We start from the raw sequence: 21797 nt of genomic DNA on the forward strand, positions 1-21797 counted from the left end.
ACCACAGTTGTGTGAAGAGGCAACCCAATAAAGGTGGTTTTGTGGCAAACTGACAGGCATTGCTTGTACTGAAACCCTGCAGTCCTTTCTATATGCACAGACTTTGTGAAAGATGGTAAGATTTATAGCGAAAAACTGAAGGAACAAGATTATTTTTGGTAAGCTTTGGAGTGTATGAATTAATAAATTCTAGTTGTCCTGGCTCTTAGGAATTCCATTCTGTCTAAATTTCAGTTTTGTTTTCTACTTTCCCTCCCCAGTAGAGTTGAACCTGGGAATAGCATCACTCAGTGGCTCGTTAGGTTGATAAAGTGGCGTAAGTGACTATAGCTACAATGGGTACTTCTAGCTCAGAAGCATTTATAGGTCTCAAGGGAATTCTGAAAAACACCAGAAAGTCTTTACGTACTGAATCACAGGCAAGTATTTTGAATCTTTAATTTTTTTTATATATTCTTTTCTATGAGAATGTCAGAACTAAAATATGGAATATGCTTTTCCCACTTGGTTTCTATTACTTGTAAAGCATTCTAAAGCTTCTAGAATAAAATTACCTCTATGCCCTGCTAGGGAGCAGGCAAAACTCCACTGAGTATCAAGGGAGTCCCTCTGCTGGTGTTGCTTTCCATTTTTAACCCAAATATAATAATAAAAATGACTAAATATTAGACTGGAGCTACACAATCTTAGATCCAGCATTTATTTGTTATCATGTTTGTCCCAGTGGGGTTTTACTGTACTCTTATATTTATAAAAATGTGCTGAAATACATTTCATAAATTAACTAGTTTATTTTCAGGTGTGACATTCATCATCGTAATAACGTAAGTTTGTTTTAGAAGTTTGTTCAGATTATGATAAAAGCCAATTTGCATTTAGAAAAAAAGTAGAATTGAAACAGAAATGCAAAGATACAAGAGGCGCAGGAAGGAAGGAAAGGTATGGCAGAGAAATGGTTTGCAAAGAAAGAAGTGAATTGCAGATAATAGATTAACGGGGGAAAAAAGATTACCAGCCTTCAAAAAATCCAACACTTTTACAATAGTTTAGGGATATTCCAATTCCACAAAAATCTGAAGCCCACATAACTCTCAGGGGAAAAAAGGGGCATAGAACATTTTCTTAAGGATAACCAGAGCCTGCTATCAGAACAGCACTTTCATGCACAAAGCCCCAAGCCACTGCAGCCTGCCTGTGCCCCAGCTACGGCAGTGACAAAACCGGGAGAGCTCAGGTCCACGTCCACTGATGCAGCTGGTCACTTGCTCCCACTGGTCACTTGCTCCCACGCCGCACCTCCATCTGCATGAAGGGTAACGGAGCGAGGAGACTGCACCAGCCAGGGCTGCCAGGCAGCCGGTAAGGGACAGTTCATGCTGAGAAGCAACTGCACATCATCAGAAATTCCCTAAGAATCTGAATTCAATCCTGAAACAATATAGGTACCTTTTCTAATCATAACTGTATTTTCCATACATGAAAGACAGTGTGAAAGACAGTGTATCATAGTAGCACAGTTAACCCCATAAAACCCTGAAAATTTCCCCAGTGTGGATTTAGGTCTGCTTTCTGACAGTAAATAATTAAGACATCTCAACATAAAAATACATTTCTATTTTGTTACAGTATTCATTTGAGGCTTAATCACACATGTCAATGTGCTTTTTCAGTGAATAATATTTTTATATTGAATTATTTTACAGTTCATACAGCAGTAAGAAATATCTTAAGGTACTAACTGATTATTTAGACTTTATTTATTGTAGAGGAAAGCAATGCCACTGAAAATATTGTATAAATAGCAAATACATTAAATAGCAAAATACCCACCTTGCATTATGAACTGAAATGGCATTATTTTGAAACATTTGAAAACCATCATCATAATTATGTTATCAACACAGAGACAGATTAGCTATTATTTTAACATAATTAATTTGAGCTCAGTGGATTTATGTTGCTGTGTATGTCATTATCCATCAATATAATTATGAAATGCTAAAAATTGGGTTTGAATCTTTAAGTTATTTTAATTGCCTCGGTTTTTTCTCTAAACCCACCGTTCATTTGTCTCTATCTTTAATGTCTGAAAATTTTAATTACAATTTACATTTCCTTTTTTGTCTGTCCCCTAGGCCACATTCCGATGTCACTTGTGATGTTTTCGCGCCAGGGCCTTCAAGAGAGATAAGCTTCCCCTCTTCAGTGACCACTTTTCTTTTCTTGCAATACGGTTAGGGTTTTTTTCACATCTTATTGGTACGTCTGTTCATTTATACCTCTGGTTTCCATCAATTTTTTTTCTCTTTTAAACCCATCTTCCTCCATCTACTGTGAATGGACCAATAAATCACGTAATATTTTAAAGGGCTTTCTCTGTGTCAGGGTTTGTTCTCCTGTCTAGCTCAACTGATAACTCTCTTCCCAGTACTTCAATGGGTTTGGGTTTGTGGGGTTTTTTTCCTCCGAGCTTGCAAGGTAGGATACATTGCCCCTGTGTGATCTCAGATGACAGGAGGGTGGATGGAAGCTCTGTATGAAGGTAAAAGTCTACACATTTCTTGTCGTACATAAATGTCTGTCTCCAGGAAAGCACTGAGGCCACGGCTGTCCAACACAGTGCCCAGGAACGCCTGTCTCCAAGGCTCTGATGAGGCCTGACTTTTTTTATGCCTCTGTCTGATTTTTTTTCTTTCTCTCTCGTGATTGACATTTGTCTTTTCTGGGCCTTGTTTGCTTGCACTGCACTTGTAGGGAGCCTGAAGCACTGCAGTATTTTCATTTCAGTCAGGTTAAGGGTGATGAAGATTACACATGCATACTGATTTATGCCTTAAAGGCTGGAAATAGTGTCAAGTGTGATCTCAGCAGAGCTCTGCTCGATGACTCAAGTGCTCAGTACGGTGTTATACTCTCAGACATCAATCCTCATGCAGGAAAATGAAAACTCTCTGTCCAGAACATCGTTCAATAAAGTCCTGATCTGTAAGTGTTATTAGTTATTAATAAGATAATAATGGTATTTTCAATGTTCATGCCAAAGCCAGAATTGAGTCTTTATCAGGCTAAGTTCCATTGAAACACAAGCAGTGAGTAGTGCCAGCTTCAAAGAGCTCTCACTGTAAATGTGCACCGATAACCGGTATCTCTGCAAGCTATGTTATGCACATACTGGTGTGCTTCTGAGAACATTTCACTACGCGTCTTATGCAAAGAGGCGACATAACTGTAAGTCCAAAGTTTTTAAAGACAGGTCCTTACATGATTATATTTGGAAGTGCCGTATGGCAGGAGTTCTTGTAAATAGCAGTGGATCTGACAGTGGCTGTTATCCCAAAGAAACGAAGCATTTTTAGAAGTATTTCAAGCTCTGCATTACATTGAAGTCAGTGCCTATTGACTGGGGTTTTCGCTCCTTCTTCTTCTAATCATGCATGTAAAACAAAACCCAGAGAGAGCTATTTGACAGTTAATAGTCCCTTAAGATATAAAAGGCCAAAGACTTGAACAACAGGCGCTTGCATTGCAAGCTACTGGTTCTTCTTGTACAGCTGTCTTTCTTCCTCTGGTTTTAACCACGTGTAGCTGCCTGGACCTCAAAAATCTTTCCCAGCACAGTCATTATCAAAATTCATATGTCCCTAAGACAAGTATTAATTTGGCCCCATCTCCTCTTCCCCCTATGAAAAAAGGCCTGAAAATTCCCAGCCAAGCTGTATCTGCAGCATGCTGGGAAATACCAGAAATGGGAAGAACAACGCAAGAGCAGTCCAAGACTGAGCACTTTCCTTCCAATTGCTTTCAGACCTTGCCAGCACAGGGAACCAAGCAGTTTGCTACTGACCAAGCACTTTTTGCAAGACAGCTGGAAGGAATGATGGAAGGGGTGGAGGGAATTCCTCTTTCAGATGCCAGTTGCAGCAGTACAGTTAGCTCTGAATCTTTTCCTGCAAGTTAATTTAACACCTCCCATTAATAGTGTCCAATTGAATAATGTAGCAAATGTTTCTAAAAGCGCTGGTAACACACCAGACATGAAACCATTCATATCTGACTCAGTAGTGCAACCTCAGACTATCCCTGTATCAATTAAATATTGTTACCCTGACACCCAGGCTGAAGGAGCAAGCACAACAGTGAGTACAGCTGCAATGCTCTTTCCCTGCTGTGTTTGTTCTGGCAGTCAAAAGGGGGCACACAGCCTGCCTGTCATTACTGGTCTTTGGTAAGTGAAAATTCACTTTTAACAAACCGCAGTGCTTATTCTTTCCTAATCAAGTCAAGCAGGCTTGTATCCTAATGAAAAGGCATTAAAACGAGGGAGAAAGAGATAAAAATAAGTTATGCTGTACTCCAAAGTACACCTGTGACTGCAACTATAATTGGTGGAATAGAGAGACAGGCAGACGCTCTGTCAGCTTTGGAAATGGGTCATAGTGTTCTGGAAAAAACAGCAAAATGAGTTAAAAGTCAGCTTACAGTTCTACAGCTCAATCTATACTGCAGAAAAATAGATCTGGGTTGATTACTCTTACTCTAAGATTTAATTTCTTTTGGATATATTCCCAAAACAGTCTCATCAGCACTAACTGTACTCTTATTTCTGTGCTATGCTTTATAGGTGCTGGCTGTGTAGCCATGCTAACATAAAACCATCTGTATTTCCAGAGTCAATATAAATTCCTTAATTTTTATTATTTTGGAGGAGAAGGGGGGCTGGGGGGGGGTGGTCCTGAATAAATTTTGAAACTCCTAGTAATGTTCCACATTTTATATGCATTGTGTGGAGTTTATTTGGTTTCCTTTGTTAGTATTTTAATGTGTTAATAAAAATTTTAATCTAAAATTGCATTAAAATATACCTGAGGTCTTTAAGTGAGATAAATTTGATCTTTGCAACCAGCACTACGATGTGCTACCAACACATTTAGCATGTTTCAAAGGCCGGAACTAGGATTATCACCTTTTGTGTCTTATCTTGGCCCCCTAACAATCCCATGTCTGTGCTATATTGTTTTGGCAAAATGGGTCAACGGAAATGTCAAGCGGACACCACTTTCCCAGGAAAATAAAACTTCAAGTGTAATATGAACTGGCATCTGAAATTCTGGGTATGTTTAGTGCATACAGCAACTATATTCTGCATTTATTAATGATACACAGTTACATCTACACTGCTATAAAACCATTCAGCAACAAAATCAAATTTGCAAGCAGAAAGCAGAATTAATAGTCTGTTTTCCCATTCACATTCATTCACATTACACAATCTCCAGTTTCCCACATTAGTCCATCTTCCTCCCTCTGCTGCCACTTTACCCTTGTAACGCCAGGTGAGTGTTTTCCTCCCCACTCCTGCGCACTCCCCAGAGCAGAGAAGAAATATCAGTGCCTAACACAAGTCTGGAGGCAGCAGGAGCCTGAACTGGATGCAAAGTGCACATAGATGGAATGTGTCTGTCAGACACTTCAGCTGCCAAACTAAGTCTTTCCTGATAGCGTGCAAATAGAGCTTTTTGTGTCTTACAGCTTGGTGAAATTCAAGTACCAAAAGGCATCGACCCAAAACAAAGGCTATCTGACTTCCAAATTTTCATTTTCTACTCAGCATACACATAATGCCGTAGGTCTTTCCTGAATAGCTGCATATTTAATATAGAGCAAAGCAACATAACTTTTCGTGAGCTGGCACTCCAAAATGGCTGACTCAGTCAGCTGCTGCAAAGCACTGAATGGACTTGGTGCAAAATACATCAATTCCCCATAAAAATGGCTGTCATCTTACAGGGGAGAGTTCCCTCCAAACCTCAGCCTGAGGAACACTCTGCCTGTAATGCACAGCAAGCTCTGCACCCAGAAACCCACCCAAACAATGGAGAGGCTTTCTAGTAACTTCAGTGGGTGTCAGCTTCTTATCTGGCACTACTAACAAAACGATCTGTGAGATTTGGGTGCGCATGACTGAAGAAAAACTTGAGGGCTCGTGCAAGGCAAACGGCCTGTAAAACCAGAGGTCCTGAGAGGGCCGGCTGATGAAAGAACGGGAATATCGGAGTGGTTTACTGGCAATTATGCCCGTGCAATCCCTTTAGCTCTCTGCATAGTTATTAGTGTTGTGGTAGCAAAAAACATGAAGACCAGCAATATGACCCAAAAAGTCAAAACACAAGGCAGTTTTCACTGCTTCTACCACCCCAAGATGTAAAACCCAGTGTCGGGGCAAACTCGTTGCCAAACCGCACAAGCACTGCGAGGCAAACTAAAGCCCCAATTTTCAGACGAAGGCCTCGGCGGGAGGCTGGGCCGCCTCAGCGCCGGCCCGGGGCGGGCTGCCCCCTCCTCAGCCGGGGCGCTTCGCCCCTCACGGACCGCGCAGGCCCCGCGTTGGCGGCCACAGGGCCTAATATCGGCATTTGGCTTGTGAGGGCCCGCCGGGGGCTGCCCGTCAGGCCGGCAGAAAGGAGAGCAGCTGGGGGGGTGGGGAAGTGGCGGGAGCCCTCAGCCCGGCGGTCGGTGAGGACAGCCGCAGCCCCGCCGCTGCCACTGAGCATGCTCGGCTCCTCCACATCCGCCCCTGCTCGGCGGCCGAGAGGTGCGGGGGGAGAGGTTCCCCGTCGGTAATAAGCCCCTTGCCGGTGGTAGAGGCGGCGTGCGGGGCTGGCTGCCGCCATGAACCCCGGCGGCGGCGGCGGGGGGGCGGCGCCGGCCTTCCCCGGCCCTGTGCAGTGTAAGTGCCGCTGCGCGCCAGCGGGGTATGCGCGCTCCGGGGCCCGCGCGGCGGAAGCCGAGTTGAGCCGGGACCTGCCCAGGCCCCGAAACCTGAGTAGCGCATGAAACGGGCGGGAGCGGAGCCCGGGAACCTGACTGGGGGGGGAACCCGGGAATCTGGGTGAGCGCCGCGGCCGCCCCGGTGGTGAGGGGCTGCGGGCCGCCGGGAGCACCGGCCCGGGCGGCGGGGCCCGGGCGAGCCCCGCGGGGCGCGGCCGCTGGGCGAGTGCCCTCCCCGCGGCGCGGCGGCGGGGACCCCCGCGGGACCCCGAGGCATTCGGGGAGGCGGGCATGGGCGGCCCCGCCGTGCCCTGAGTGTCCCCCCAGCTCTGGGCTGGGCCGGGCAGCCCGGGCCCGCGGGGGGGAGGGCGGCTCTGGGCCTGGCCGGGCAGCCCCGGGTCAGCAGGGTGGCCATGTGTCGGCTGGGGCGGCTCAGGACGAGCTTTTGACCGTGCTCGTGTTCCCCCAGTTCCCGGCAGCACCACCGTGCTGGTGGAGCTCACCCCTGACATCCACATCTGTGGCATCTGCAAGCAGCAGTTCAATAACCTCGACGCGTTCGTTGGGCACAAGCAAAGTGGCTGCCAGCTCACTAGTGCGACAGCTGGGGCCGCCAGTACGGTCCAGTTCGTGTCGGAAGAAACGGTGCCGTCCACACAGGCACAAACCACAACCAGGACCATCGCTTCGGAGACCCAAACCATCACAGGTATTGCGGTGTTGCATACCAGGAGCTCGAAGCACCCAGCTTGTGCAAAGCAGCAATGTTTCGTAGCCCTCTGCTCATTTGTCCCCACCACACTAAGCTAAAATAAGTTTTAGTCATCACGTACCTGCATGCAAAGGAAGCAAAACAAGTGGCATGCTGCACTGCCTTGGTGGGTTTGGTATGACAATAGGTACTTCATTTGCTAATTGAGATACACGAATTCATTTAGAAGATTCCGTAAACCTGATTGTTGTATAACCAGCGTGAACAAACTAATTAAAATTGTCAATACTTATGAAAAATAATCAAATTACTATATATTTTATTTTTCTAAGAGTGCTCTTGATGAAAAACAGACACAGAATTGCTGTCGGGCACCAATCCAGGCCTTTTTATGTGAGAACACTGCATTCCCTAACGCTGCTCCCCCAACTAATTGGCGGGGAAAATATTACTCAAAATTTCTACTTATGTGAAGGCTCAAGTGAGGTCCTGATCCTTGAGACATTTTAATAAAACTAGAATTTTGTTCCACGTGTGAAGGTTTGCCCTTCTATATGTAGTTATATTCTATTTTATTTTGGTCTGAGACCTTACTAAAATCCAAATTATTTTAATTTGATAGATTAGGGCAGAGAATGTGGAAGAGCAGTGAAACACACTGAATTTAGGGCTCGCTTCCAGGAATTTTTGTATTATAATTCCTCAACCCAGTGTGGGTTTTGGATGAGTCATTTTTCTGCTTCATATTTACTCATCTTTAAAATGAAGGCAGTTATATCCCTCTGCCCTTTTGGGGTATAGTGTTGTTTAATTGATTTAAAAGCTGCTACTTTGGCTGAGGGAGTTTCACCTGGTATTCTTGTAACAGCTAAGAAGAGTATAGTTGAAAGAGGCCGAACTTTGTTAACAATTAAAAAAAAAATTATGTGATGCCTTTTGACATTTGCTATATAAATAAGTTCAGTTTATTTCTTCTTCGGACTGTAGCACAGCCAGTGTTGGAAAAACAAACATACCTTTATTAATGCAAATCCAGGACTGCCATCAGAAAAAAATGAACTTCTGAAGAAACTGAATGGTGCAGTCAGATATGATTCAGAGGGAGACAAGTGTGTCTACATAGGGTTGTACTGATAGCAGGATAGCAAGGGAGGGAAAAGCCTTTTTCCTTTCCCCCTCTGCCAGGTGAATAGGAACCCAGGAACAGGAATGTTGCTGGAAAAAACAGAGAAGTAATTAATGAACCTAGAAACTAATTAGATTTTTCTGATTGGGGAAGTTAATGTTCTCAAATAAAGGTCTTTTATGTGTTTAGTTTCTGCACCAGAGTTTGTTTTTGAGCATGGCTATCAAACGTACCTGCCCAGTGAGAGCAGTGAGCCTCCAACTGCTGCTATCGTCTCTGCACCACCAAAAGTACGTTCAAGAAAATCCACTTCCTCAGTTACACAGAAGAAGCTAAACTGCTGCTATCCAGGTAAGTTGTGGACTCTTTCCTTCTTCCTTTTCATTTTAAGATCAGTAGGTTTCATGTAATGATAGGCACAGTAGCTCTGGCTGTCTTAAGCGGTTAAGATGTGCAGAACCTGGAATGCAACCCTCCTTACTAAGGGTGTGATGTATTGATACTAGTAGTAGTTTTGCTGTTGATTTCACATGTCCTTGGACTTTGGTCCTGTACTGTGGTATACTCTGGTGATGCTGCAGTGGGTTTGTGTATACACTTTGGCCCATGTCTACACCTACAGCAATGTAAGATCAGAGTCTTGTTACCTTTTTGCTAACTGCGTTGTTGTACGTGAGAAACATACAGCATTTTGAGTTACATGTTTTGTGTTTGGTCAGTTAGTGTTTTTATAAGGATGGATTGAGCCAAAGTGTTTGGAGACCTTAAAGAGTAAAAACCATGCAAGATTCAGAAGACGTGTGCAGAGACAGCCATGTAGATGAGTAGTCAAGTTAATGGTAGCAGAAGTTGTGTTCTCTTTTCATAAGCTTGCCTTCATTTGAAAGGCACGTTTCAAATGCTTAGCATTCATTTCTGTGCTCTCAAACTGCAGCACTTCCTACTGGGACAGAATTCCTGAATGGTGAGCTGTTACCCAAGTTCCCAATTGAAGTTATACATGGAATGAATTAGCCCCCCCAGCATCCCCTGTGTACTGTAAAGAGCATCTCAAATACTAGGCAGAGATTCCAGGGAATTTGTTTCAAAGCTTACGGAAAATGGTAATGTAGGGAGTGAATTGCCTCCTAGGGGAAGCGTTAGAAAACTAAAGTTCATAGGTAAGCCAGTCACTATTTGAAGTAGATGTGAGTAAACAAGGTGATAAAATTGTTTTCTGTTAATACTGAACTTTGCAGAAAATGTTCTTGAAAATAAATGTAATGCCCAGAATATTGTGGGAATATGGTAGTAATATATTTTGTTAGATTTTCCGTTAATTTAATGATCTTAATCTTACCATTTTCAGGTTGCCAGTTCAAGACTTCCTATGGCATGAAGGATATGGAACGTCATCTACGAACGCACACAGGTTTCTATAGTTGCTATATTTTATTTTTGGTTGGTTTCCTCCTTTGTGTTTTTTGCCAAAAGCTATTTTCCTACAAAATAATGTGTCTATTGTTAGAATGTACATGCATGTCTGTACATTCTAGTGTTGTAGTTCTCTGTGCCTGGAGGATTGCCCCTTTTTGGGTAAGGCATGTTCAACTGTGAGCAGTACCACTTTGCAGCTATGAGACATGAACACTGTGCATTAATTTAAGGCACAGGTAAATTTCTGGGGGTGCAGACCATGTGTTTATCAGGGTGCAGTGTGGTGGTAGTGCATAAACCTAGTTTGTTCTTCATATAGAACAATGATTCCAGCATTTCACCTCCCTTTCCCCTAAACAACAATTTCAGAGTTATACAGGGAGAAAGTTCCAAAGGGCCTCTAAATTTGTTACAATGTGCATGCAGCCTTCTGGGGCATAGAAGAGTTCTTAGCTGATAGGATGGCTGCCAAAATCCAGGCTGAGTTTTTTGAAAACTAGTCCCATTTCTCTTAAGTGTTCAGGTTTTTAGGTTTTGGGTTCTCTTATTGCAACAACATCCTTATAGTACAAAAATTCTTGATTTGTTGATGCTTTTCTGTTTGTTTCAGGAGACAAGCCCCATAAATGTGAAGTTTGTAACAAATGTTTTAGTCGTAAAGATAAGCTGAAGATGCATATGCGTTCTCACACTGGGGTGAAGCCTTACAAATGTAAACACTGTGACTATGCAGCTGCTGACAGCAGCAGCCTCAACAAGCACCAGCGCATTCACTCCAATGAGCGTCCTTTTAAATGCCAGATCTGTCCTTATGCAAGCCGCAACTCTAGCCAGCTAACTGTACATCTCAGATCCCACACAGGTACGTTTATACTAAAATTGAGATCTGTAAAAGTTTGAAGGTCATAGGGAAGACTTCAAAAGGCACAGAGGTATCAAGAGATGCTAGAAAGGGCCTATTTGAGTTCTCAAAAGCACCTAGGCATCTAGCTTCTGTGAATTTCATGGGTACAGAATCTGGTAGAGCGATACAGCTCTACTATTAAGTACCTGGAAATAATCAGAAGACAGATATGACTCTTGGTAGATTTTCTTTTAAAATTATTTTGAAACAGCATATTAGATGTTCTCAAACCAGTAGAACTGAAGGATCTGATTGATTGATTGATTAAGAGCATCTAGGTTCCTATCTTGTGTCTCTCAAATCTGGTCTGCTATATTAGAAACACTGAAATTACTTTAAAATTGAACTAGTTATATCAGCGCAAACCTCTACTGCGTAATTTTTTTTTTCTTGCGTTAGTAAGTTATCAAGTAATCAGCAATTGAAGTTACATCTTTTGTAGACCTTTCTTTGTGGTACCTTCCATGTGCAGACTGATGGACATTAACAGTGTAGTATGAGCAGCTGGAACTGTATTCTGCCCATGTCATTTTTGCTGTATGGATAGAAAGCTTTAGCCTCCAGGCTTAGAAACATTGTATCATTTTATATTTGCATTATTTGCCCAAGATTCATTTCAATCAGATTTCTCTTCTATAGATTGTTCCTAGAATACATTTGCTGCAGAGATACCGCTGTACAGTTGTCTTTATACAGTTGTCTTTGTATGTTGTTTTTCACCTAATCCAGGGTACTGCATTAGTTTCTGTGTTGTGTTTTATACATTTGATTAGTTCTGTGAATTTTAGCTGCAAGGTGGTTATGGTTCAGTGATTACTAGATTAGCTTTGAACCTATCCTACATCTGATTCTGAATTAGAGTACTGAACAACATTAGTTCAGATGTGTGCAAGATGGGGATTTATTTCTTTTATCTACTCAAAATAAATCCTTGTGCATTGTGAAGGAGGGGAGCATTAAACCAATCTGTCTCTAGCAGAAAAGAATCTTTTATACTTCACAAATCTCCTGTGATGGAATAGGCAGGACTGCCAGGCAGTTGTTCTACAAATTTCCCTCTTTGTATTGCTGTAGAAGATGATGCGATGGTCAGTCAAAATAGTTCGGGTTGTTATGAGGAGTTATCTGTTAGTAAACACAGTCATCAGAGAATACAGTATTGCATTTTCCGCGTGTCATACAAGAGCGTGCATACTTGTGCATTTATGGACATGGACAGGTATGCTCTGAATTTGGCTGTGGGAGAAGATATGGATGATCATGGTTCTCTTGTATTTCCAGCAGACAGATTTTTGTGAGTTTAAATATTGCAGTAGTTGGGAAAGGGGGTTCAGGCTACCTTCTTTCTTTTCGGCAGGTCAGTCTGTTGTATTTTTAGCAACTGAATTATGCTAAAATTCAAGTCTTCAGTTTTGTTGTCTCATCCATTTCTCCAAAACAATCCTCTTTTGTAAAGAAATATTTTCTTGATTTGCTGAAAGGAGGCACAAGAATGTTGAAAGTAATTGTTTCATTCTTGTTGGGTTACTAAGCTGTTATGCACACAGCCAGTTTTAGGAGAAAAGTAAGACTGGTATGTAGAATATATTGCTTACTGGAATTAGTCATTCTCTAGAAGGTGAGTCTAATCTACATTGCTCAGAGTGAGATCATCTACATAGCATTACTTGTTGAACTAGTCATCTGAAGATCAGTTTCCTGTTAATTTGAGTAAAACTACTCTTACAATTAATTCCAGGATCACACACTCTTTTTGTTAAGCTATATTCTGTCAGTGTCAATTATGTATGAACAGAAATATAAGGAAAAGTAATAGATCACTCTTTACATGAACTGAACCAACATACTTTGCTATATTCTGTAAAATTACTAATTCTTTTTCATACATTTTGCCATCCTGTATGTGAAAATTAAGTCATTGAAATACGTACTGTGCCTTCATGAGCAAAGCAGATAAAAATTCAGTAGCTGAGCGTGCAGCTGAGACTAAAATAAACTAGATGAACAAACAGTGCATCTTCATTAATAAAAATCTGTTTAATATAGATAATACACCATGTATCTCAATTATTAAACAGATACATGGATTAGCACAGTAGGCCACAACTTGATCTGAAAAATATGCAGCTAAACCTATGACATAGGTAGCTGGATAAGTAAATTATGCAAAATTATACAGCTATCACAAACTCTATAAAATATTAACTTATAAAATAAATCCATTTGCAGTTTGATTATTAAAGAAGAGAAATGCTTGCTGAACTAAGTACAGTCTCTTTTTCCTTCTCCCACCAAGGGTGTCTTAGAACCTAATAAAACAAGTCTTCTACTTTTTCAAAATAAAATACCTGAGCATGAAGTCTTTAGGTAGATTTTAGAGAACTATATATTTAGATTTAAAAAGAAAAAGTGAACAGTTATTTAGTTGGGTTGGTAGGTTTGTTTTGGATGTTTTTTTAAATTATTTCAGAACAGAGTCACAGGTCTTTACCCTGAATTGATTATGGACTAAACAGAGCTACAGCTTAATTTGCTTATGCGTGTTGTGACACAAGCCTGCAAATAAAGAAAATGCAAAATAGCGGTTTAGATCCAGGCAGTTCAAATGGTTATTCTTGTAGGTAGTCTGACATAAATAGGCTTATAGAGATCTTGCAGATGACTCTGGTTCATTTTCCATTTTTTATCAGTTAAGAATTTGACAGGCTTTCAACTGTTGTTGTTAGGTTTCTAGATCAGCATTGCTCTCAAAAAAAAAAAAAAAAAAACACTTATGAATATTTTCTGTACCGTTTGCATGAATACAAACTGATACTAAATTTTCTTGAAGTGATTACGTATGAAACATGGTGCAAATATCTCTTCCCTGGTTGCTGAAATGCCAGGAAAACAAAAGCTTAATGTTACTTCTCTGTGTAAGCACATTGCCCTAGAGTCACATATTTGCAGGCATGTTTCATTGGTCTCACATTTGTCTTTTCCAGTTGCGTTTCTGTAGCTGTGATCCCTTTTGGTTTTTTTCCTCTTCTCTAACTGTAGTAATGCTATATTTGTACAGTTACCTGACACTGACCTAGGTATGGACTTTTGGCCCTGCATCTCCCTATGTTCTCAACAAGAGTTTCCACTGCCTTCCTGTGCCAGCAGTAGTATTGTGCCATACCACATGAACCAGGCCAAAAAAAGTAATCAGTTTTTCTTATCAGCTGATCTAACTCACCATGTGAATAAATGTACAAGAAAGGCAGTAAGGAATATGTGGTTGAGCAGTAACAGTGCACATTAAGTATCTGTTTCTGCAGTAGCCTACCATTTACCTATGCTTAAAGTTAACCTGCAAGCCTCCCTGTACATCTTGTAGTGTAAACTTGAGAAGTAGATGTGTTTGTTGTTTTCTTAAGGATTCAAAAATACAGCAGCTGTTAAAATTACTGTGTTTATTTTTATTAAACACTAGTTGAGATCCACTGTTGCTAAAGAGGGACAAGTTACAAGCTTCAGTCCCTTCTCTGAAGCACACTGAACAGTTTTACACACAAAATGAACCAAAAACAGAGAGTATCTTACAGATGCAGACATGAAAAAGCAACAGGTGTGGGCAAGCATGCTTGTGGAGAGTTTGCACACAAATATGTCAGACCAGATGATAAATACTGTGCCATTAAAGTTCTCTACATCTTGAAAATATGTTGGGAGTTTACAGGTATTTAGAACAAATCAGCTGTACATAATTCATCATAGTATTGGTCTCTCCAGTGAATCTTGGTGTCTCATCTTAATTTTAACTCTTGGTTTTGTTGACAGGAGATGCTCCTTTCCAATGTCAGATGTGTCCTGCTAAATTTAAAATCAACTCAGACTTGAAGAGGCACATGCGTGTGCATTCTGGTGAGAAACCTTACAAATGTGAGTTCTGTGAGGTCCGGTGTGCCATGAAAGGAAACTTGAAATCACACATCCGTATCAAGCACAGCATGGAAAATACTCTCAAGTGTCCAGAGTGTGAATTTCAGTGTGGAAACAAAACAAGCCTTCGGCACCACATAAGAACTCATCAGCCAGAACAACCAGTGAAGTGTTCCGAGTGCAACTACTCTTGCTCCAACAAGGCAGCTCTGAAAGTGCACGAGCGAATTCACTGCAAAGATCGTCCTTTCAAATGTGAATTCTGCAGCTTTGATACCAAGCAGCGGAGCAATCTGACAACTCATGTGAGGAAGGCTCATGGCGACAAAGTCAAGACCAAGAAGCAAACTGTGGAGAAGAAGGAAGGAGATAGGCCAAAGCAAGGTGGCTCCAGGCAAGTTGCCAAATTGGATGCCAAGAAAGCATTTAAGTGTGACCTGTGTGATGCTTCCTTTGTCCGAGAAGATTCTCTTAGGAGTCATAAGAAGCAGCACAGTATGTATAATGGATCTAAAAATAATGAACTGGCTGTTCTGCAGCTCCAGATGGATCCCAGTCGGCACACCAGTGCCCCAATTACTGTCAGTCACCTCCAGGTCCCACTTCAGGCTGCTCAGGTTTCTCCATACAATGAGGGAAGGGTCAAGATCATTGTGGGTCATCAGGTCCCTCAGACTAACAGTATCGTTCAGGCTGCATCAGTGAATGTTATGCCTCCTACATTAGTTAGCCAGAATCAGGAAGACCTCTCAGCCAACAGCCGCTTGCAGCTTCTGGGCCAAGTCAGTTTGTTGGCACCACCTCCGCCTCCCATAGCTCAAAGTGAAGCAGGGCCTGTGGCACAACCAGCAGTTCTTCTCACAACCCATGACCAAAGCGATGGAAGTGCTTTACATCAGACTCTGATTCCTGCTGCTCCCGTCAGCAGTCACGAGGCCTCAGCAAACCAAGCTTTCATCACCAGCTCTGGAATCAGCTGCTCTGACTTAGAAGGCCTTAATGCTTTGATTCAAGAAGGAGCAACAGAAGTGACTGTGGTTAGTGATGGAGGTCAGAGTATAACAGTGTCCACTTCAGCTCCCCCTCCTCCTATCTTTTCTTCATCCTCTCACACAGACACTCCAAAGCAGACCTATTCTATCATTCAAAGTGGAGCCCATACAGCTTTGCTGTGTCCAGCAGACTCCATACCAGATTAGTCACAAAGTACTGTTACTAAACAAATTTCAATCTCAGAGGCAGTGCTGAGTTCAGCAGAAATGCATAGGACATAAGGGAGTGCAGGATTTGTCCTACAAAGGCAAATACCTTGCAGTTACACATTTTGCTTGTCTGTATGTGGAAACATACATCTTATATGTGAAAGAGAGGATGTGTATGTTTATGTGCCTCTATTGAAATTGGAGGCTGTGTTCTTTGTAAAATCTAAGCATCAAAGCAGCTGTTGACAATTTCACCAAGCCCTAAGCTTCCCAGAATATGATTCTTGTATTGTGCTGACTAAAATTGAGAAAGCCTCATCTTACGATGAGCTACCTTCACAGCAGACTTGTTCTTTCATGCACACATGAAAAAGTAACAGTCCAAGCCACTCTGCAGTTTATTTTTAAGTGAAGTCCGTTTCAGTTACATGCTATGTATACATTAACTGCACCTGGCTGATTGTTGTTCTGTAAGAAATGTCTACTGCTGGGTCTGACGCAGCCCTGGTAAAATTTAAGGGGGCTGCTCCTTAATATCTGTACAAGTTGCTAGCACCTGGCACTTAATCTGGAAATACTTAATGCGGAAGACCAGGTGATTGTTTGTGGCAAACAAAAGAATTTTGTCCATCCATCAGTAATAACTAACTTTGTTAGCAGGAACACTCTTGCAAATCATGTATATGGCACAGTGATCTCTGTCAGAGGCACCTGTGTTTTAAAGAGCAAAACAACTGCAAATATATTTTTTACAAACACTCTTAAATTTTGTTTTTATTTTGATGCTGCTTGTTTTTTGTGGCATGGGTGATAAAAGTGCATTACGCTTTGGCTCTGTTCCTTAAAGGGGAAAAAGAAAACCATTTAATTCCATTTGAAATATAAAATGAATAGATTCTAATCTATGGTCTGAAACTCTGGCATAAATTCAGATCGGATCACAATGAGATAGTAATTTACCATTATATGATGCATGTTTCTATAATGAATGAATTCTAGGCTGTATTTTGAACTATGCAATTATAGTCCTATCTGGTGAGCATTCTTGTAGTGCTAGCTAGTATTATCTTCACTACCAAACTCTCTATTTAAAGAACAGACTCTCAACTTGAGAAAATAGATGGCTCTGTAGGTGCCTGGATCTACAAAAATTGGAGATCATTTCACAGCCAGACAGCATCCCAAGGACAGTTGTTAACATACATGAAGACTGAAAAGAGACTGTTATCAAAACCAGCTCTGAGATTCCCTCTTGGGGAATCAAAGTCAAGTTAAATTTCACAGTATTTGCAAGTGGGAGACATTGAAGGATTGCTTTATCTGCTAGAAACACGCTTGGAAAACTTATAAATAGGGCTGCTTTCTGAACAGGCCTCGTGTTTGAAATTTTTAGCTTCTACAACCTTTATGGGGGGGGGGGATGATGGTCCCCACTCCTTCCCTGTGTGGTATTACTCTATCTACAGTGTAAGGCTTCCTGCTTTAGAATGACTAGTAGGAAAATGCAATCATAACTCACAAGTACAGTCGTACAGGTTGTTTTTGAAAATGTGACCTTTGGATTTTGTTGAAATAAGGGTTGTTCTAACTTTAATGCTCCAATATCACTGTCTTCATTACTTTATAGGAAATAGTATATTTGAAGATCCATATCTCTTTTGCCTTCCTAATCCTTGATTCTAAATTTATATCCTTTAAACCAAAAAAACCTTCCAAATAACCTTGGTTTAAAAATCTGGCTTTTGATTTGAACTGTCTGACAGTGCCTGAAGCTTGTGGATATCAGAAAAGACTACACCCCAGTTAGAGGGACAGAGTTCATCAGTGCTTAATTAAAGTCATTATTAAAAGCTTGTTTCCTAGCCCTTTGCCCTACAAAGCAAAATTTCTAAGCTGACAGTTGTATTTCAGGGTTTATTATTTCCTATGCTGCTTTTCCAACTTTTCTGGTGATACAGGTTTGTCACCTGTTAATTACCTCTTCCCTACAGACAGGTGTTTTAAGGACTTGACAAGACCCAGTTCCAAGTCATGGAGTACACCTGTGGGGGTTTTTTTACATAAATTAGAAGTAGGCGGGAGGCTTTTACTACATGAGATCACTGCAGAACATTCATTGAGAACAATAAATTGAAAGCCTAGATACTTTAAATTTTAACGCTGACATTGCTGGTTTGTGGCTCCCCAGTCATTGTTTCATTGTTGCACCTATAGCACAGACCGGATCGTTTTCTGTGATCACATTTCAGCTGTGCTGAGACTACTTGTAAAGCATTTTGAAGATAAAAGGCATCACAGGTAAGTGCTTGATCATCTTATATGTGGTCCCTGATATCCAGGTTTTAAGTGATCACTGAACAGCATAGATCAAACACTGTGTTATCTTTGAGTTAAAATGCATGGCATAGTGGCAGTTCTTCGCTATTAACCCATCTCCAAATGTATGTCTATATATGTGCTTGGTCTACACCATCAGGCTGTGTACAGCGTTTCTGTAACAATAGTTTTTGTAAACAGTGGTGAAAGATGGGCAACTTTCAGTTGGGTAACGGTAAATACACATTTTTCATGCAGCGTACAGTGGTTCCAGACTATGTGCAACACTGGAGTCGCTTCCCCAGGAACACGAGGGCCTGGCGGGGCTGAGCTGCCCAGGCTGTGGCGTGTGTGCTGGACAGCTGAGCTGCAGGAGGGCAAGCTTGGGGTGGCTCGGTGCAGGGGGACATCCAAGTCTACTTGATCTGCTGGGGGAGGGAGCACCTTCAGGTCACCTCAGTGGTCCAGCGCTGCTCCACAGTTACACTACCATAGCAAAGTAGACCATAAACTACAACCAAGATGAAACTAGAGTTGAGTTGGGCAGGAGAATTCTTCCAATTTTTTTTTTTTTTGCCAAACTACAACACTGAGCAACACAAATGGTGATAGCAAATTATACTCTCAGCTTTCAAAACCTTTGCTACGTCTTTGAATAGGATTAACTAGTCCATCGGTGATCTAGGTTTTAATACCAGTTATTATATTTTTTCCCTTTATTGTAATACAAAAGAATCTAAGTTGATCTGCCCCCAACATACTTTTTTTTTCAATAGTAAGCATGTATCTGCTTGCTCAGATGCCATTTTCCCAATATTTCTTGCTGGTTGATCTTTATGAAGGGTGGCAATCTCAAGGATAATTATGTTCTAATTTTTACAAGCCACGTGGGTAGAGAGTTTCAGTATCCCAGCTGAGGGCCTCGTACACTGGAGACCCTGGGGATGGAGCTTTCCAGGTCCTCCAGCTGGATGAGAAATTTCTGCCTGGGCCATGGGCTAGGAGCTGGCAGGCGTGCTGCTCTGGCTTTGGGGCTGGTGGTTGTACAATCCTGCAAAGGGGGTTAGTAGTCTTTTTTTTAAGATCAAAGTTTGGGTGTAGTTAGACTAACTGCTGATACTGGTGGATAAGGTAGGCAGGCTTTGGGGTGTAGAAACTATTACCAAGCCTACAAGCTTTTAAGTGCAAACGCATTACAATTTGGCAACTAAAGACATTTAATTGTCATATCCTTGTTGGTATAAATGAGCTCCGCGTGCAGGGTTTCAGGAGCATGACGTGTTTTGTGTCCTCTATAGATGGTGCTAGAGATCCAGATAAGCTGCTAAGTGTGGCCTGACCTGCTTGGTGTTAGTTTCCTGTTAAACAGTTCCCTGCTTTTAACTTGTTGCCCGGTAAAAACATTTCAGAATCCACTTTTATACGACGTTGCAAAACGCTTGGCTGTAAAAATCTTGCTTTCACTTCAGATAAAAAGCCACAAATAAAGAATGCGTCCAAAGTTTTCTACTGTTAAAAGCCCATGAAGCAGTTCTGTGGCTCACAATTTACGTTAAATTGATCATTTTTTACTCCCTGTTAATTAATTTTAATCTGTACATGGTTTGCAGCTGCAGAATTGTTGCATACTGAAAGAAAGATAAAAATACACCATTTTTGACAAAGCTGATGGTTTGACCTGCAATTTATCTGTGTTTGCACTTGGCCAACAGACCTGCACCCAGGGGATGCACCACCACGTCCAGGAATCTCATGTTCAATCTAATGTCACAATTAATGTTACACAGCTCTGTTATCTGCATTTCAGTTTCACAAAAAGCCTTGTTTACCTTCTAAAATAGGAAACCAGTAGATTTGTCATATTGTAAAGACTAACCTTCATTCTTGTCCTGTGTGTGTCTCTAAGATAAACAGGAAAGATAACAAAATGGTGTGAATGAATAGACAAAGCTTAGTGCTGCTTCTTCAACATTGTTTAGCTGATTGCATTATGTTGAAGGGAACAATCTAGAGACTTCTCTCCTCCACCCTAACAAATAAAAAAAAAAAACCCAAACCAAAACCGAAGAAAGCAGCTGATAACCAAGGCTAACATGGGGGCAATTGTTTTTTCAATCTTCTGTTCCAATATTGTGGCTTTATTTCTATGTATGACATTAATGGTCTCTGTGTTTTGGAGCTGGCAGAAGCAGATTGTTTTAATCAGATATTCATTTAATTCATTCTTCATGTTATCAACAAGACTATCCCTTGAGAGAGCATGGTAATTCGTAACAAGTGTCTCTTGTAGAGCTTGCTTACTTTCAAGCACATGGTAAATAAATAGTGTACCTTCCTGGAGTTCTGCCATAGCCTCAGAGCTCCGTGGCAAGTTGTCTCTTTTGAGGACGAAATATTGGGATAGATGTTGTTCTTCTTGCCTGGGGATCTCCAAGCCCTCCCCGTGCGCATGTGGCACGGAGCGAGCAATCCCGGCCGCCCAGGCTGCTGCCGGGGAGCCCTTCTCGCTTGTGCTCACTTGTTACAAAATGGATGATGTTTACACTGCATTGCACTGAACGAGCTCTAAGAGGGAAATGTACAACTCAATATTCCACCGTTAGCTTCCTTCCACACGCTCGTTTGCAGTTTTGCTCTTTGCACAGTCTCATGTTTTTTTCACTGTTTGCTGGTGGGGTCCCGGTTGGGAGTTTACAGTGCGTTACAGTCCTCCCTCTTTTGTGAATACAGATCCCTATGGCTGCTTAAAGAAATGAGGGTAAACAGAGCAAGAACATTAGCCAGAATGCTAACCAAGCAGTGGTGTGTAGCCTGCGTGCATTTCAAATAAAGCAACCCCCTGCTCTTGCATCCTTCCCAACCTTTTATGATTTTGTTGTTACTCCATGCCACTGCTTTTTAAAACTGACCCAAGTATCACGTGAGCAGAGGCTTATCCTCTGCAAGACCTGCTAGAATGTGCTTTTCCCTCTTCTTTTTCTGAGGTAGAAACATGCAGCAGGGAAAAAAAAATCCAAAGTCCGAAGAAAAATTGGTCTTGAACACCTTGGAATGTGTTTCAGGGTGGTAGGCTTCTGCCGGAGCTCCTGCACGGTGTCCCAGTGTAGAGTCTGAACAATAAACCAGCAGCACTCTGGATTAAACCCTCTACCAATGTTGCTAGTATCTTTTATGTGGTTTCGATAGATACTTCAGCTGTCATTTGCATCAAAATGGCAGATTCCTGCTCAAAACCAGCATCAATTTGTCCCATCCACAGAGGGGGTTGCTGGATATGCAGATGCTCCTGGACAAGTGGGATCAAGATGAGACCTAAAAGCAGCAGAACTTGGCCCAAAGCTAGCTCTTTTGGGAGCTGGGGGAAAACCAACCTTCTATTGAACACACATGGCTTTTGCAATTAAAAAAATTATAATCAGAATATTTCCCAATCATTTTGGCAGAGCT

General features: G+C 41.7%; 1 protein-coding gene across 1 annotated transcript; it reads left to right on the top strand.

Moving 5' to 3' along the window:
• Nucleotides 1-6564: 6564 nt before the first annotated feature.
• Nucleotides 6565-17733, top strand: ZFP64 (ZFP64 zinc finger protein). The gene is made up of 6 exons (XM_040609233.1): nucleotides 6565-6727; nucleotides 7238-7477; nucleotides 8796-8957; nucleotides 9955-10017; nucleotides 10633-10884; nucleotides 14731-17733. Exons 1-6 carry the CDS (start codon nucleotides 6670-6672, stop codon nucleotides 16029-16031), a joined length of 2076 nt encoding a protein of 691 aa, XP_040465167.1. The 5' UTR covers nucleotides 6565-6669; the 3' UTR covers nucleotides 16032-17733.
• Nucleotides 17734-21797: the final 4064 nt, after the last annotated feature.

This window comes from Falco naumanni, chromosome 10, assembly GCF_017639655.2.
Source record: "Falco naumanni isolate bFalNau1 chromosome 10, bFalNau1.pat, whole genome shotgun sequence".
Classification (NCBI taxonomy): domain Eukaryota; kingdom Metazoa; phylum Chordata; class Aves; order Falconiformes; family Falconidae; genus Falco; species Falco naumanni.